Here is an 18,988-nt window from a genome sequence, read left to right on the forward strand (position 1 = left end):
GTTTTCACACTTTGTGGGGCTCATCTGTTAGCCGGAGTCCCCGAGTTTCCGTCAACCGCACATCCTACTAGAATACAAATTGTACGGAATACGCAAAGTACTCGTTTGCACCACAATTTGGTTGCAACGGAAGATTCACCAGCTGAATCTCTCATTTGTTCTATTCTCCTGCAACTTTTCGAAAATCGTACCAGTCGGAATATGATCCCACCATGGTGCAGCACACCAATTTGAAGAATATCTTAAACATTTGAGCCTTCAGTCAAACCAAAGTTGAGTTCAAATGAGTAATTCGTGAATCGCACGTGTTCTTTGTTTTCGGGAAATCAGTTAACTGGGAATAACCATTTCACACTTGGCATCAAAACGTTAGCATCAAACTGGTAAAAAACTTTGCGCATTAGCGCTGAAATCCTAGATATTCACACGGCCGTTCACCATCTTGAAACAGCTTACCTAGATACACCTGGTTTAAAAGCCCAGCAATTTACTATCCGGCACAAGATTACAGCTGCTCGTCATAGCTCATCGTCCAGATGGTATTCGTATGAAGTATTCTCATCTTGTTAGGGTGCTGTTATAGGTGAAGGTAAGTTGGGGGCCGAAAGATGACGTGTTCGTAAACTTCTTGTCCATCGCTTTGCATCAGCATCATGAAGATGCAATAGGTCCGCGTTGTTCTGATTGTGTTTAAGGTCAGACGAAGTGTTTTATCGCCCAACTTCATTTCAAGCGCAGATACGCAGTAATCACAACTAATGTTTGTACTTAATTAAACCTGTAGTTTCAGACAAATATTTGATTTTTCATTTCCAGATTCACGCTATCATTCCCCTTCACAACGTGATAATTGAAAAAGAATCCGAAACACAACTTCAATCACTAGTACCCAACAAAGTAAATGGATCTCCAGTTGTAATTTCGGAAAACTGTGACCACGTAGTTCCATCGAATTGCGCAGATACTCTGTTCTCAGTCACTGTTGTTTACAAAAGTCGACTCGACTCCGCCAAAGCTCAACACGAACGTGTTCCCCCAGAACAGCTTGATGACATACCATCAGTACATTCCAAACCACCAATTCACAAGCACCGTCGAAAAATTATTTTTTCTGCGCCAACCGAGTTAATTCGGGACTCTTGGGTAGATGCGATCCAATCAGTGACTGATAACTTCACTCATGTTTCCCCGCAACTTGTTTTTATTCCGACCAGTGCTGATCTCTTCCAAGGTTAGTTGAATGTGTTAATTTCGTTAAGTCCTTTCATATTGTATTCCATTTATCAGCTGCGATATTTCCCCTTTATCGAACGGTTGGTTTCTGAATCGCTTGATTAATTATCTTCCAGGGTCTTAAGAGCTTTCAGAATTCATGCCCGAGGATCTTTCCAGGAATTTCCTCACTGGTCACCGAAATATATTCAACAACACAATATAGCTGACTATAACTTGCTCGTGCACATTCTGCCAACAAAGTTTCCCCTAGAGTTTTGGATTTAGTAACTACCCTGGAATTCATTCAAAATAACTGAGCGCAATGTAGCTATATTCCACTGGCTTCACTCCTCCAAATCACCCTGATCTTTTCTTCATTACTTGGCGACAGTCCAGACGGGATCACATGAGTTGTGTCAAGCCCAGCTAGGGAAAAACTCACGCACCGGATGGTGAATCCTTGAATTTTTTCAACGGTTTCGAATGATTGAATGTAAAAAGAGTGAACCAGTCCGATGGTATTACCCATGTAAGAACCTCTAGCCTCAGGCGATCCGTCACCAAGAGACCGGAACTAAGGTGCTGGGTCACATGAGGAAGAACATTTCAGTGCAGTCAGACAACATTGTTAACTTTGATCGTATTGGAGTAGTGGGCAAAATGAAATGTAGCAGATAGTGTGAGCAGAGCGTCACCGTATAATTTAATCCGTGAGATTCAACTATCTCAATAAACTTACTTTAGAGACCTTTCAGTAATGCATACCTTCTACTCGAGGAGTCCGGAAACTACATCAGGTGAACAGCACATGTAATACAAAGAGGTTGCTGTGACTGAGAACCCCATCACTGGGTTTTATCATACTCAGTCTGAGTGGGTAAAAGGCTGGTCATCAGGTTTTGGTGAAGACCGTTGCAATAGAGGAAGCAGCTGGGGTTTCCGGAGAGTACTGATTTCAACTACTTCACAATACTGTTTACTGAAAGAAGAAGCATGTTGTCACTTATGAATGAGAGTTTACAGAACCTTTCCCCATAACGTTTGCCTGGGGTCACTGAGGGAATAACGTTTTTGCATTTACTGACATTAAATGACACACGCCGCTTCTAGAACCAATTCACTAGTTTGTTCAAAACTGTCTAGGTTGGAAATTGCTTCTGAATTTCAGTCAGCGGGAACGATAACGACATCATCAGTTTATTTACATTCAATTAGCGTGAGTCTTCTGCTGGCAGTTTGGTATCCTTAAAACATTTTCCATGGAATGCTGTTAGTCAAAAGTTTGTGTTTCCTTTCCTTAGCGTCGATTTCATGCTTGCTCTCCTGTAGCTACCGCTAGCTTTCGAAGCAGAAGAACATTGGTTGAAGAGGTTTCAGCGAGAATCTCAGATCATTCATTGAGCAGCACCAGTGAGAGAAGATCAAGACTCTAGCTTTGACCAAGGCTACGTAGTTCTATTTGTCTGTTATATTGGCCATGGTCACAAGCTTGTTAACCATAAAACGTAATGAACTGTTTGGTAGATCCATTTTTGGCCTGGGCAGTTTTATGAGCTCCGGTGGACTGGCTGAAAATGTGATTATTTCTCGAATCGGGAGGGGTAGGACAGCCTTAGCCAAACTCCGACACCTATGGCGTCGACGTGACGTGAGGTCACGGGCAGAGCTGACACTGCAGCGGTGCTATCCAAGCTGCCGGATCAGAGACATGGCCCTTACGCACAGATGACATACGGAATATGTCAGTGTTTGGGTATGGGTGTCTCCGGATCATTGGTCTAATCTGGCGGGAACACCGGATTAGCAAAACTGAGGTAGGCAAGGTAGTCTTAAGAAGTAGGAACTCTCCTGCTCCATAGGTTACGCTGGTTAGGACATATACTTCGCATGCCAGAAGACCGTCTGCCTCGCTGGTCTCCATTCCCCCAGCCCTGTGCTGAATGGAAACGACCATGAGGTGGAAAGTCAATGGCCTGGCCGCGAAGTACGGAAACACTAACCAGTAAACTTATTCGGCTCGACAGCTACCGCATCCCTGGATGGGGACCCCGGGACTCAACTCTTCAATGGTTAACGACATTGGCAGAAATGACCCAATCGTGCAGTCAGGGGCACTCATTCTTCAAGATTATCACCCAAACTAACTGAATATGCCATCGCCTCGAAGGCTTGTCCTTATCTTCCGCTCTCTTCCACGTCATGGTGGCCGAGAGTGAAACAGCTGGAACCAATGTGACTATGGTACACGGTTTGTAGCCGATAAGTTGAATGAATTGGATTGAATACGACCAGGATGTCGGTATTTGGAAAAAAACACCTTAGCACTAGAGTGCACTGTCTGTGAATTTTAAGGAAGATCTTGTCCACAAGTTCATGTCATTTCATACCGGAGAAGATTATAATATCAAGACATTTTATGCAGTTAACTTGTGGTAGTGAACAATCGGTGAGGAGAGTTGCGGCGACAAGAACAGTTAAGTGTTCTCGAGGTATCTATCCGGCCTCAGTGTAAACATAGTCTTAGTGCATGTAGACGCCTTTAGCCTTACCCTATTCACAAGGCCGAAGCTTTTATTTTCCCTTTAAGGTTGTTGGTGGCAGTTAGGGCTCTGCTGTCACCAAAGTCATCAGCATATTTTACCAGAAGTCACTTTTATTTAGTATTCAAGGAATATGTGGAAAATTGAATGGAAACATGACAAAACAACTGCTTAAGACATTCCTTTTACTCTCGGTGACGAAAAGTTAATGCAGCAGGAGCTCTTGATCATTTGAATCAAAGACAATATCGAACGGACCTATTTTCTAATGTTAGGTCTCTTCAGAACCGTGTGGTAGTAGATTACAGTAGATCCCCGCGAAAATCTACGGTCACCGTTGAGGTAAATCTTTGTAAAGCCAAGAAGCAATCACCCTAGCACATTAAGAAAAACTGGGTTTTATGAAACTGGTAGGAATTTCAGTGGACAACCAGATTGGGGATCTCTAAGTATGGAAGTTGTTGTAACTGACCGGGTTCCAGAACCCTAGTACCGGAAAATACTCACTAATCAAGAACATACCAACGTTTTCTATAGAGGAAAATTTCGGTAGCTCAGGTAGCGTAGATGGTGGTCGTTGGCTTGTTTGCCGAGCTGAGCAATTTGATTAACTCATTTTAGATATCAATTTGGTGTTCCCGTCCATTCAGGTGTCATTCGTCTCCCTGACCCTTCGAGTTCTGATATCTTGCGGCTGCAGCTCACGCTCCAGTGTGGTGAAAGCAATCGTACAGGCAGTTCATGGTCGATTGATTGGAAAAACACACGAATTGCGGCCCAAGGCGTCCTCTGGAATAACCTACTAAATGTGTGTTGGAGACGGCACTTGACGATGTCACAAATGCAACTTCTAAATGGCAATGATGTAAGACCGTTTATTGGTTTTGATCCTTTGTGATATTTCCTTGATTGAAGTAACAGCGGTTATTCCTTCAAGCGAAGCTTTAAATGGACGTTTTCGCGCTTCTATTCATGAGCTTATCTGCGTTATCAACGGTGAACTAGGGTTTTATTCATATTTATGGTTAGCAGTAACGCGGTTCAGTGGAAATATCGATATGAGTCAAGTTTGTGAGGTCGTTATTAGAAGGCCGAATTCATCTCTTAACTGAATCGCTAATTGTTGAAAACTTTTCCTAAGTCATCGTCCCTGTTGGCTCCCCAAATTTCATTCGGATCCGCTAATCACTTGACAGATGACGCACCAGTCAGACACCACTAATTACTACTGGCGTGTCATCGTTCATGGTAGTGATCATGACAGTCAATCGTGTACACCAGGATAGTAAAAACAGTTTAGTGTATACTAAGTGTATACTTAGTGTATACTATACTAAGCGAAATGATTTTGTCCATACTTCCACCTGTGAACAGTTTTGGGGTCTGTGAACAATCACATACATCTGAGCCGATGCTCTTTGAGGAAGACAGACCTCTGTTCGTTTGTTTAGTTGATGACAAACTACTTACTATCCTATAGTTCACGAAGCGTCTACCAATTCGTCAACTGTACACACTGAAGGCCTTAGCTGTTATTGCTCGTTTCAACTTCTGTGGTAATGGATGCTAAGCTCTCATGGTTGGTCGGATGGTTGTTAGTCTATTCGCCGGGCTTGAAAATTAGGTTGCAAGCGTTTCATCGTCAAGCTAGTGGACAAAATTGGTGCACGGTAGTGATGTCATTTCGGTTGGAAAAGAAATATTTGCACCCTAATTGCTAAGCTCGGTAAACGGATCAGCGACAGCCTGATCTACCACCAGTAAACTCACCCGAGCCACGAATATTTCAGTAAACCTCCAGGAGGTTGGACTGCTTCAGCCCAGATATTGTCTAGTAAGCATCAAAATGAAATGTTCCCCGCATGAATCGCCCACACTGAGTGATTCGTAAGTTAATAATGCAAGGAGCACAGTGTTTGGTGTAGATTACATCTATTTTTAAGGCGCAACAACACACCCCCGCGCTGACTAACCAGAAGAGTTATTTTGAGGGCAGAAGAAAAGCCAATCAACAAGGTCCCTTTCTACTAGAAGGTTATGTTTTTTTTCTTTGTTAGTTTGGTTGGGGGGTTGGCTGTCAGGAAACTTGTGATATCCTTGTAAAAGTGCGTTCGCCTCTTCCAGTTTACCTCATTTGAGCATTCTTCTTGAGTGTCGCACATAACTTTTGTCATTCTGCAGCGCTATGACAGTAGGATAAGTGGAGGTAATCAAGTGAATTTGTGTCGGGTTGTTCCTTCTACTTCCTGATTGACAACCCACATCTTCGCGTACCAACTCGGTTTATCCAAAACGGTCTTATACACAAGACCGAGCAGTCACGGGTTGTGCCTGAATCCACTTCACATGCCGATGCCCACTGCTACCCTCAAAGACCAAAGTGAGAATATGCGGCTTTCTTGGCGGAACACACTGATCACGTGGTTGTAAAAACTCTGCAGAAGCTCGCTGGCGTTTTTCACATTCCTGGAGCTCATCAGATAGGCGCGGTTATTGGCTGCGAAATCTGAGGGATTCCAGTAGTTCATAAATGCGCGACTGGTTCCCTTGACCACATTTTCACAAAACTGGTCAAAACACGCTCGTGTGTTTGTGCCACAGCTGTCGAACGGAAAGAGCATCTGGATCGCCACAGCTGTGCAAACTTGACGCCGTAGTTATTTTAATTTAATCCGCATTTTGCAGAAAAAAGTATTTCGGTGAACTGTTTGACGGCGGGACTTTTTACGCCAGAATGGGATAGTGGAATTCTGAGCGGATCGGAGTGATAACGAACTTCATAAACGTTTGGACACTGCGGTTTTTACAGGTATGGCCTCGCTAAGTTTCAAAATATGAGACTGATAACACGAGTCCGTCTCTAGTCTTCGGGTTCAAAACTAAATTATCCAAACTCACACTGACCAAGAAATAGAAAGTTTGACCTTTGATTGCATTCCGCTTCATACCTCTACGGTGGAAGGGTAGAAAGTAATTCAGTAAAAGAAGTTCGGGATGCATATTGCTCTTCGGTCTTCTAGTGTTAAGCCTTGAGATCTCGGATGGCGAGGCTTCTAGTAACATGGGCTTTGCTCTTGTCCATCCCTGGATGGCCCAGAGATCTGCAGAGTGTACAACAACGATGAGGCAAAAATGTTCCAAAAGTGAATGTGTCATGAGTGTGTCGCATCAGCACCTCCACATTACACTTATCCATTACTTGGCTTTTGAATGTCTCACTTCTTGACAACACTTTGCCATCAGTTTGTTTTTCTGCAATGCTAAACCCATATGTATTGTCTCATATCAGTGCGAAATGCATGGAAGTTTGTTCCGGAAGTTTCAACGCGGCTCCGGTTTCCAAAGGTTATGGACTGTACTCAGCGACTTTCGGCTGACGTTTTACAAGGATCCCGGCGATTCACAACCACAAACTACGCTGACTTTGCCCGGTTATTCAATCAGTCTCGTGAGCTGCGACACAGAGAATCGTTCAAAAGACGCAAAACCAGGAAAGGCAATGTCGGATAGCGACCTTGTTCTTGTGCGTAATTCGAAAGAACATGTGTTTCGCGCAGAATCCAACCAAGCACTAATGAGGTGGGTTATTTGAATTGAAATTGCGCTTAATTGAATTGAGACAGTCAACTCTACCAAAGACTCTGTATGCCAATGGCTGTATAGCGGTGGTTATTTGTGAACGGGTCAGTCAGCCTAGCATGTTTATTTAGGTGAGAAGGAATGACTTCGGAAAACTAACACAGCTTTCCATCCACCCCATTAGATACGCTTCGGAAAAGATCACCGAACAAGGAATTCCACAAAGATTGTCTGTCGTTAGATCTTTGCAGAACTTAACGAACTCAGCACCTACTTGTGTACTGTAATGCAGAAAACATGTCGCACGCTTGTCATTCCGAAATATTTCAGACTTGAATGGCAATGGAATGTTCGCTCCCTAGATTTGAGGTGCAGTTTCCTCCAAATTGCGTTAACTGCCTTACGTAGGACGTTTACACAAGTAATCCCATTGAGATCCAATGTACATCCAAGAATGACAGACACTACTGGCCGTCCGTTGCGAGTCTAACCTCACTTGCTATTCCCGTGGCTTGTATTGCAAATAATTGAAGATTTCAGCTTACTGAACTGACTTCTTTTCTTATTCCGCTCTTGTCAGCTGGTTTCAAGCGCTCCAGACCATCCTTAATTGTGTCCAACCCTCGGTCCCATGTGCTTCAGACGAAGCAGTCCCCAATCTGGATGATTTGCCGAGTGGCTTAGTGATTCCGAGAAGGGAGAGCGCTGAGTTGGTGTTTTCCTGCAGTCCACCCTGTCGCGCCAAATAAGCTGGAGGCTCGGTTCAGAACTTAGACACTTTTAACCTGTCCAGATTAGCTTGCGTGTGAACCGTATCATCGTTGTATCAATGATTCAGTATTTTCACTCAGCATTCTGGTTTTCTCGCACATGTTCACAACGTTCATTACTTGAAATCAGCTGTACAGTTTTCATCCGTTCTATTTCGTTGTCCTCCATTCTTCTGTTGATTTTCTATCCTCCCAGTATCCTTTTTATTTATGTTAACGATGTTATCCGCTCAATTTTGAAGCGATTTCTTGGAAAGAGTTCGAACTGTAATCAAACCAACTATTTGAAATTCGCCAAATTCATTCTTTTTTTATGTGTACAAGGCAGACAAAAGCTGACCTTCTGGATTTACGAAAACAGATGATGACCATAATGTGTTTTTGATTACTCGGAAAGTTTCGTGATTCTTATCAAAGCAGACGAACACCTGGGTTGAGTGAGATAACGCTACGTCTATTGAACTACTTTGTACAATCGTGTCTTTTATGCCATCAACTCTTGTTCATTCCCAGTATGTGGTCAGTAGCCCTAGTCCAAGGAAAAAAGCTGTGCTACCTTACAGAGCTTCGAATTCTGTGGAGGTTTGTACTCAGGATATGATGCGATAGGCGATGCCACCACAAATGAGAAAGCATCATTTTCAACCACGACAAAGCCATAGCGGCCGGAAGAACCGTGTAAATGGTTTGCGTCATGTGTACGCAGGAATCAAATAATTTCAGAGTAGAATACACGTGAGATTGACAGCTGAATTTGTGCCAGGAACAAAATATCTAGTGTCGATGAGAACTGTTTGACCACAAGGAATAATCGGGCAAGTTGATTATTGGTAGAAGAGAGCATCCACCGTGGAAGAGGTGGGGCAAGCATCAGGTGCGAACCGTTCCACATACTGTCACGTCTCGGAAATCCTATGACGCGTTTCAGTCAGATGCGGATTAAAACCAGATAGCAAGAGTAATACAAGTGTCCGAAATATGACCCGTATCTTAGTTGGTATGGTGTAAGGAACGTGAAAAGGATTTCATACCTGGCCCATCGTGGTTGGTTTTAAACTGATATTGAATCTCAGGAGGCCATGTTTTCGTGTTACATCTGACAGAATTCAGTTTTCCCATGCAGTTTAAATCCGCTTTTGCCACAATTCCAGTCGACGATCTAAAACATTTACTCACCACTCGTGACATACAAGTTAAAGTTCTTTTTTTCAAAGCCTAGTACTTTGGTTTCTAAACAGAATTGTGAAGGCAAGTGGTCAGAATATTATTAGCGGTAGGAACGCAGCGATTCGTCCGTAATTATTCACAGCTACCGCCCCATCGCAACGATCCTTAACAGCTCACTGATGATGTCAATCAAGCTGCCCAGCTCAGCGAACAAACTAACGACCAATCTACACCACCTGAGACAACAACGTTCCCCCCAACAGCAAGCGTTAGAATCAATGTGTGCTGAGGTTAAAGCTGTCCTCTTTAGTGGCATTGTCTGCACCTAACTACTACGAGTGTTCAGTAGTAGGTTTGTCTGGTCACTGTGTCACAAGCTGTTTTAACTGCGTTCGACAGGTCTGCGAGTCATGGGAATAAGTTCGTTCAACACAAAAATGCTGAACTCATCCAGAACCCAGTTTTCCAGTAACGGCCATTGGTGACATGAATTGGAAGTTGAACTCCGAAATGAACGCGAGTATTTCGAAATGGAATCACGTATGTAGTCGTTTTTTAACATTTTAATAAACCTAAACACGTCGGTTCAGTCTGCCGTTGTTTCTCAGATGTGGTTACTACAGCAAGGAGTATGAGTTGGTCGTTATCTCTGACAATAGCAACTTTAAAAAAAGTTTTGCTCATTAAATTGCCTTAGGACTGACCGTACCATAAAGGTAAGCTGTTGATCTCCGAAGATATTGGTTAAAAATTCCCCTTTTCTTGAGGTAAGGGTTAAGTGACCTGGTGATCGATCATTCAGGAAAACAGCATTTGAAAATAAGCCTGTCGATAGTTCAGCATGCTGGGTTTCGAAGCTTCGTGCTTTTGAAATCAAAAACGTAATCTGTGTTCAATCAAGAACTGAGGGTTTGTGAAACAAATGATTCTGGAGGGTTCGACACATGAAAACTTCAATGTCGTATTTCGTATTTTGTAAGTTTTGAGACGCACTGAAAGATTTCATTTACACCTAACTCATTCAATGCTTTTTACCATTGTGTTGTTCTACGCAGGCTCAAATATCTCAGCTAGCGGCGTTTCTATCAAGTTCTTTTCTTAGACAAATAAAATGACCTTAGCAGTTGGAAAGTCATGCGGTAATCAATATTACCTCTCCTAATAGCTTACCCCTGCACCCAGTGAACTTCGGACCAGACCGAGAGCGCTATCCTCGAAAGTTTTGGAAAAAATTCGAAACATCGGGAAAAAACTCCGGAATTTTTCGATAAAAATTTATAAGTTCGCAAAGAAATTCAATAATGTGGCTACACCTGTTGCTTTGGGCCTGAGACATTGGTCAGGTGGACCGTTTGTAAAATTGATTTATTCAAATGCCAGTAGTGCAGTGTTTCGTGCGTCTCTTGTGTATAAATTGATACAGAATGATTGACCGAAAGGCTGTGGTAATAATAAATCCCCACTCGCCAAGATCTCCTGGCCTGATTTCGTTACCATTTTATTCAAAAACCTACCATTTTTCTTAAATGCCACAGTTTCTCTTCAGCCCGAACATTTCAGATCTCCAGAGGTCAGTCAACTCGCAGAGAAACGGGGCTGTGTCTGATATTTGGATCAACAATAAGAATCTCCTGCTTTACCCTGGAGAATGCGAAAGCTTTATTGAGAAGAGAGAATTTTTGAGAAAAAGCGACTTATTTTCGTTTAAATGGAAGGCTTTTAATACATATTGGATTAACTTGGCATTGGTATGGATTCAAATTCCCAACTGTTGCAGAATTCTTCGTTCGAGCTCCTTGTCAGCATGAACGACCCAGTCAGCAGCAGATCATTCCCATTTTTCGTGTCTCGCAGAATTTCGACAGGGAATAACCTGGGCCTAAGTCGTTTACCCTGAGACAACCGTCCCCATAGGGATATCAACAAATGAACTGAATGCGTGAGTGCATGGTCGAGTGGAAATAATAAGCCTGTCACCAAACGGAGGAAATTTATCTAGAGTAATAATCTCAAGAACTACATCACTCTGCTTCTTACCTCGTATGACTGCTTGATATTTCCGAAGCTTGAGTTACAGCCCAGGCGCTCACAAGGCGAATGGCGTTCTACTTGATGGTACTGGTGCAGTCAACAATACATTAGTCAATTCGGAACGAGAAGACTAACAAGCATCCATCAATTTGTTTAGGGATCCACTTCACTCCCTCATGGATGCGGTAAGGTTTGAGGTATCGCAGTTTTTGAGGCAAGCGTACTTTTTAGCTTACTTTAATCCCGAGTGGAGGATTCGGGGATCATCTAACTAGCATAAGTAATCTACCCACAGCGATGTTGGTACAATTCATTCATTCATTCATTCATTCATTCATTCATTCATTCATTCATTCATTCATTCATTTAATATTCTGCTAAGGTCGGAGATTTGAGACGCCTATGTCGAGGATGATTCGAGAAGACTGCGTTTATAGAGGTTTCATCCCCTACGTGCCTTTAAGCAATACCTGACCCAGGGTACTCGGTCGCTGGCCAGCTCTCATTTCACCACGCGGTCACATTGCGGACGATCATTGTGGGGTCCCCACAAGTTTGCATCACTGGCAACTGAAATTTATTCACTAGTGTCTTCCAGCCAACGAGTGGCATGTTTTATCAGATGTACCAACGCAACGTGACTGACCGTTTTAACCTGCCGCTACTACACCAATATAATCAGTTATTGATACAGCCTAGAGTGGCCACGATAAGCTAATGTGGAACATTCATTTGTCGACACCAGCATAACAGAATCCCAACAAATCGTTGCCCGTGGGAAATGTGAAAAAAGCTTATCGACACTGCCAGGCGAGGGTTTGACAGAGTTGAAATCGTGTTTTAGAGCCACAGCTGTAACTGCGCCCGTAAGATGAACTTGAAGAATGAACTGCTCGAAACACCTAAACGATCCCCTTCTAAGCCTCTTCCAAATGCCGATCATGAAGTACAAAAAAGGGGGAAGTAAGTCACCTCTTACTTCGGAAACCTAAGGAGTCCATTACAGGCATCGACCTACTTTATTCATCAGCCTGATCCAACGTTCGGTGTCGGTTTCCGCCGGTAACGGGCACATGTAGTAGCGATGTCCGCAAAAAAGCATACGACAAAAGTTACGTTTTGTGTACAGATTCTCTTTAACTCTATAGCTACAGCATGCCTAATTAGCAGTATCCTGATGAATTACATGTCACCGAAAGTAATGACCTATTAAATCAAAAGTTGCAGTTGAAAAGTCAGTCTGCTTTTTCGACTGATTCTCATATGGTCGGCTAACGAACTGCGCGATCTTTCAACTTTTGGGGCTTTCCCATGAGATTTTCACTTTCTGATGACGGTCAATGGAAGTAAACACAGCTTTATGATTCAGAACGAGCGGCATCATGGATTTTCTTGTGACTTGAAAAAAATAATAATTAAGCTCATTCCCTGTGGCCACTGACAAGTTTGTGTATAAAGTTTATCTTATCAGAGATTCCATCCAGTCGAGACATACTGTACACCTCGAAATATCATCAACTTGACAAACGAATGCACAGCTTCTCTGATTGAAGGCTCATATGACAGGTCCAGGGACACGGGCGAAGCCGTTCCGGTTCTGCAGCACTTTTTTGATGAACCAAGAACTTCGAAAAACATGAAGTTAGTATTATTTCAAAAGTACTGGCGCTGAATCTTGCTCTAAAATAATTACAGGATAGTCCTACCATCGTCGAAGGAACATTAGGCAGAGGCTGAAACAGTGCGTCACAATGTGCGTTTGCTCACGTTGCGCTAAGAGAAATCAATAAAACTCCAAGTTACTGCTGCGAATGGCAGTAGTATGACCCTCACCCGAAGTCATTCTAAACTAATTCGGTCGCTAATATCCGAAAATGGCAAAGCTTCTTGAGGTGCCATTAATCGGAATAGCGGCGTCAACATAGCCCCAACTAACGGAGATTTGTTCTGCGGATTCTTTGAATACACAATGATGTGAGGAGCCCCAGGTTCCAATCGTCACGGTGCAATGATTTCATGCGACAAGACTGCCTTTCCGAATTATCCTTGCCTATCCATACATGCATGCCATCAAGTATCCATGTGCTTTAGGACAAATCCAAGAAAGAATTGTTCGCATCTTCTAAATGTTGATCGTTTTCCAGATTTTCTTTCTGCACAGTGTAGCACAGATGTCTTCTAATTTCATTCACACTCAGTGGAACGCCAGAGGCCTTCGCACGCATGTCGTTCGGCTTGCTGGTGCAGCAAACACCATAGGTAGTGGAACAAGTTATCAAACGGAGTTTATAGCACTTCAGCTACTTTTCAACCTTTCCAGAACTCAGGGAATCCTAATTCGTATTATTACTATTGCTCATTGTTCGCAAAACAAGTGATTTGAAAGTGCGATCTACAAGTGAGCATTGATTCAAAACATTAATCAGCTGTCACACTCTACACCATGTGGAGGGTAAAAACAGCCACAGATTTTCGCTACTCGCCTTCTACGTTCAGCAGATCGACATATATCCATTGATGCTGTGCAGGCTATTTGCAGACCACACATGCTAGATATCACTGTTCTGCGTTAACAAATGTGGACACGCAAATCTCCTTGTTTTTTTATTTACTAACCCGATTGTCCGCACTTAGCTGCCCGGCATGATGGCAGCAGATGCAATTAGCTCATGTCAGTGCTGTCCTGCGCTTAGTTTGAAAATCAATTCACTCAAAAAATCAAAAGCAGAGAGTGGAGCTTTAATCTCGTTTGGATTTCTCGCAAAATCTAACACCACTATTTGCCCGTTAATCGATTGTCTAGATTGTGCACATCAATATAGAATGTGAGGGGTTCCTTATGTGGTTGTGAACGAATCATACAAAATCTTCCTTCCCAAGGCTAGTTCATTGATCCATAGCAAATTTATGTTCAAATCTGATCGACCAGGAACGAGTATTCCGGCACCACTGCAATTGAATTACAAAGCAACTATCCGCTTCAAGTGTTTAAAAAAGCAGATATATTTTCTGCTAGCAATCAGTACTGATGGACTGCTAACGACAAAGGAATTCGCGTAGAACACGAATGAACTCAAATATGTTGCTACGACTACCTTTGTGAAAGGTTGGGTAATACCCACAAAGCGTTCTTTGTGGTACAGAAAATAGACCAGTGCGAAGGCTGTACTAATTGACGGAGCTTACTAAATTCGTCAGATATCGTGGGTTCCCGTCCGCCAAATGTAATAACCGAATTTTCTCGGTTTAGTTCCCGCTCAAAACCTTACAAGCTAGCGTTCCGTCAAAACAAAATGTAATAACCGAATTTTCTCGGTTTAGTTCCCGCTCAAAACCTTACAAGCTAGCGTTCCCGTCAAAACAATCACCATAGGTTCATGACGTGTTCTGACGCTCAAAACATGATCACAAACATATGTACAGCGCGTCAATCCTAAGGCTATGAGGCGACAACATTCTGGAAACTCTGACAGCTGGACGCGGCATTGTCAACCAGCACCCGGCGGGTACTGGATAAAGATTGGTTGTTGGGTCCAAACTCGACTAATCAGAGCTGGCGCTGATGCTGGACTGGTAAGTGGCCCGATCTTGTGGCCAGTAGTGTGCGGGATAGGATCCTTGGCTGCAGCAGCACCCAACTGCAAACGCCCAAGCGGCATCTGCGCTTATTTGCGGCTAAACGGGGGGTATAGGTTTTTTTGTTGACCATTACCCTAGTAGCTGACCCCCGAAGAAACGGACACAGACTTTGTTTGGGGACCGGTTTCGGAATCTATGACTCACAAGTCTGTCCTGCTTGGGTGAAGTAGGCTGGCCCTATTCTAGATCGCAGGCAGTAGGGTATTTGCTGTCCCACTCCTAATGCAGCTGGGCACAGCAGCGCCTGTTGAGGAGCACCGGATTCTGGTTTTAGACGTATTCCGATCGTATTGAATAATGTGCCGTCGGTCACGGTCAACCATAGGGCAATCGGATTGTACGGTTTTTAGGACCGACCTTTTCTGACCCGTCCTTTAGGGGAATGGAGCATCACTGCTTCTATGAATATGGATACGCTGGTCGCCTGAGGAAACACTTTAATGTCTTCACTCTCCCATCGTATAGGACAATATGTTTTAAACCCCAGACCGCCGTGTAGCTCGATTACTCTTAGTGCGAGGTCCCACTATTAGTTTCACTGCCCATCATTGGCCCTCCTGGCATGGTTGTCGCTTGTGGAATGAAGTCCCAACCAGTATAGTATGTGGGATCATTGCAGCACTCAACCCCGACCACTACATCAAGGTGGTAGCTTTCAGTTGGTTGATCCAAAACTTCACCAAGATTGGCGAAGTTGTCCAGATAATCACCTGAAAGCCTGAATCGACACTATTAAGTTCACTTCATCAGGGTGCCTGCCCACGCCACTGGAACCAAGTTTTGATCGGCGACTGTGAGAGCAGCGATTCCAGACGTCTATGAACCTGGTTCTTGCTGAGGCAGATGGCCGCAATAGGGTAGATAGTAAGCTCTTCTGATTTAACATAATTTATTTGAATTTCTAAAAAAGGAAACCCATCCCTCAGTAACAAGTAATTTTAGGATGGTTTGGTTTCACCCAGATGATATACCTTCACAAATATACACAAGTCATTATTTATTCCAGAGGCGGACGGGGCGAATCGGTTGTGGGCAGAACGCGGGTTTACTGACCGGAATGTCCGTGGTTCAAGCCTGACCTCTGTATCTCGAGTTCCCTTGTCTAGGTTTGGACAACCTGATAGTATCCAAGCCCTCGTCCTTCCTTCTGGTAGCGTAGCAGTTAGCACCTAAATGGTGCCACAGCTAAACGATTTTTTCATTTTCCAGAGGCGGAGTAATGGGTATTTTCGCATTCCATTTTTTAATATGCTTGTATCTAATGCTACCCACATATCAGCATGGTGCTTTTCAAGTCGGTCATGTTTTATTCAGCCAACGATTTGAACAGCAATGTGACCAGTCATTGTGTCGAAGCCGTGTGCATGAAAGAGTTTCTTAAGGAGTTCCTACACTAGCGAAGAAGCCAGAGCAAAATACTTTTCGTAGTGCCGAAACCAGGTATGGGTAGTGTATGCTTGATTGTTGTCCTAGAGTGAGCAGGCTATTTCTACGAGTCCCCATTCCTTCCATATTACACTGGGCATTATATTGCATTGTTATCGATGAGGGTAATGACCTCAAAATACGAACCCGGCGAAAACACGAACCACATCCCCTTCAACAAAATATGGCATGGAAAAACTACTGCCCGCCATGGCTCCGGTACAGCTCTGTGGATTTTGAGCACACACTTAAATGTTGCTGCTTCTATTCTTGTTTTCCGAGAACACAGACAATGCATAAAACCAGTTCAGTGATAGAAAATATCTAACCCTACCGCGAACTCCTGATGGAAACAATTAACCGCAATCATGTAAGCTGCTGGACGAGCAACCAGCTGCATAGAACTACTGAATCACAGACAAGAACCCAGTTTTGTTCGGGATTCAGACACATTCCAACTGGTAGAGAATACTATACAATGAGATGAACAGTCAGATTTCAAGTGGAGAGTACGCATCGTGCCAATCGGGGTCTGGTTGGCCGGAAAGTCTCAAGGAAAGGATGAAACCAGGAACTATGATAATATGCGAAAACTGTTCCATCTAATCCGTCCAACAAGCCACCAGTGGAGGCCAAAAACGTAAAACACTTCCAAAAAAGAAACGTTTGAACCGTTACCACGAACAAATCATAGTAGGAACTCTTAAGGAGCTTTCGACAATGGATTTGAAACGTTGATGGGCTGAGAAATCCGCGGATGAATTTCACCTCCATGGCGACACCAGTCTACTGGTCCCATTCTGAGAATGAAATCCACAGTCGGTTTGTTGAAAGTCTCTGTCCCAATTTGACAAGGATTGTCCAAAACAGCTGGAGTATGTAGGTAGGAGAAACCACTTTCAAAAGGGACACTGGCAGTGAGTGCGAAAACCAGAGACATCAATTCGAATACAGGTTAAAGAACCAGCGTATAAGGTAATCCTCCATGAATTCTGATATGAAGGCCATCTCTCAGGAATGACGGCAATTCCATTCTCCAAATACTCGTCTATTGAGGAGGCTGAACTCTACACAGAGACCAACTAACCTGAGGGAAATGCAACTCTGACACATACGCGCCAATGGTCTCAGTTCATCTTGCTTTGTGAGTACTGGTTATTCTCTTCGTGATTCCAACTCTTCACAGCACTCATGATGTATGGCGCTGTGCTTTCACATTTTCGCGGCAAAAGTGGGGAATGTTTGGTCGAACCCGTTTACCAGCCAGTATCATTTTATGACACCAGCCCGCATGAAAGACCTCATAGGTAATACGGATTTTACTCTTTCTGAATGGGCGATCGTCCAGCTTTAACACTTTTTCGGTGCCTAGCTGCCATGCCACCCGGAGGAAGCACGAGGGCTGGGATATTGCCAGATCGCCCAAGCCTAGACAGGGGAAGTCGAGTGGCAGAGGTCGGGTTCGAACCATGGACCTTCTGGTCAGTAAATCCGCGCTCTAACCACTTGGGCCATCTCGCCCCCGATGGTTCAAATAAGACCCTGGCAATAAAAAACCTGATAAAAACCCCTGTCTATGGCATCGTTATCACAAAGGGAATCAACAGTGGAACACTTCAACCTCTGCAAGTGCAATCACTATTGCGTTAAAAAGGGGTAAAAGTGTATCTCGAGGAGATCTGTCTTCCAGAATGAGACCTACGTAAAGCTCCTTGTACTCGATTGGGGACAATGAAACACACAGTTGCCAACCTATGGCAGTGGCGTTCATTTTTCTTATTTGTATCCAGGTAGTCTAATTTAAGGAAGCATATGTGTAGTAGCCTAGGACTGAGACCCATTGCATTCTGCTTTGAGTAAGTTGGCATGTTTGTATGGCATTGCGGCGCCAATATTCTACTCGGGTATCGATGCCAGTGATCATCACTATCATCATCACCGACAGCATGACATCAGTGTTCAACACCGATGCTTCACTGGCGTACAACCATGTTTTATTTGAAAGCCCCATTGTAAAGAAAGGAATAAAGATGGATGGGGGATTGACTTGGTGCTAGCTTACAAAAATCATTCCGAGGTGCCTACACCTCCAGACATTCAATCGGGCAATCTGGATAGAAACTGACAACAAGAACCCCACTGACCTCGGTTTGCAGACATAGCTTGTAGTGTCTCCAACCAGGCACAGTGAGGATCACGCGGTCCCCATCCTGGAAGGCGAGTAGCACCAACAGCACCCAAGCGTTTCGTGATCTCCTTCATACTCCTGTGCCAAGTCAAGGGTTGGCCACCTCTCTGTTTACGCCACTCTGAATTGGGCATGCAAACCAGTGCTCTCTTCGGCAAACGATGGTTCGGCATACGTAACACATGTCCCAACCAACGCAGCTTCTGGTGCTGCACACATTCTTCAATGGAAGTACCCGTTATACAACCGAAAACACGCTTTCCAACTGCCTCGTTACGGATTCGCCGACACCAACCCACACCAGCTATAGTTCTGACACAACGATTGTCGAACACCTGGAGACGTGTCAGTTCCGCTGCTCGAATAGGCCAAGCCCCACAGCCATACAAAAAGACAGCCCATCCTCTTGCTTCATACACACGTCCCTTCAGATT

General features: G+C 43.8%; 2 protein-coding genes across 2 annotated transcripts in view; both read left to right on the forward strand.

The window, feature by feature from the left end:
* The window catches only part of T265_09180 (hypothetical protein), a gene marked incomplete at both ends in the record, with an annotated part of 59,093 nt that extends 50,669 nt beyond the window's left edge, over window positions 1–8,424 (forward strand). The window contains 4 exons of the mRNA XM_009175191.1: window positions 817–1,231; window positions 4,406–4,620; window positions 7,045–7,334; window positions 7,915–8,424. Of these exons, the coding sequence (XP_009173455.1) occupies window positions 817–1,231; window positions 4,406–4,620; window positions 7,045–7,334; window positions 7,915–8,083 (1,089 nt within the window). The remainder of the gene's footprint in view (window positions 1–816; window positions 1,232–4,405; window positions 4,621–7,044; window positions 7,335–7,914) is intronic.
* Window positions 8,425–14,743: 6,319 nt separating this feature from the next.
* T265_09181 (hypothetical protein) overlaps window positions 14,744–18,988 on the forward strand; it is a gene marked incomplete at both ends in the record, with an annotated part of 15,965 nt that continues 11,720 nt past the window's right edge. The window contains one exon of the mRNA XM_009175192.1: window positions 14,744–14,875. Coding sequence (XP_009173456.1) covers window positions 14,744–14,875 — 132 coding nt within the window. The remainder of the gene's footprint in view (window positions 14,876–18,988) is intronic.

Source organism: Opisthorchis viverrini (assembly GCF_000715545.1).
Source record: "Opisthorchis viverrini unplaced genomic scaffold opera_v5_261, whole genome shotgun sequence".
Lineage (NCBI taxonomy): Eukaryota > Metazoa > Platyhelminthes > Trematoda > Opisthorchiida > Opisthorchiidae > Opisthorchis > Opisthorchis viverrini.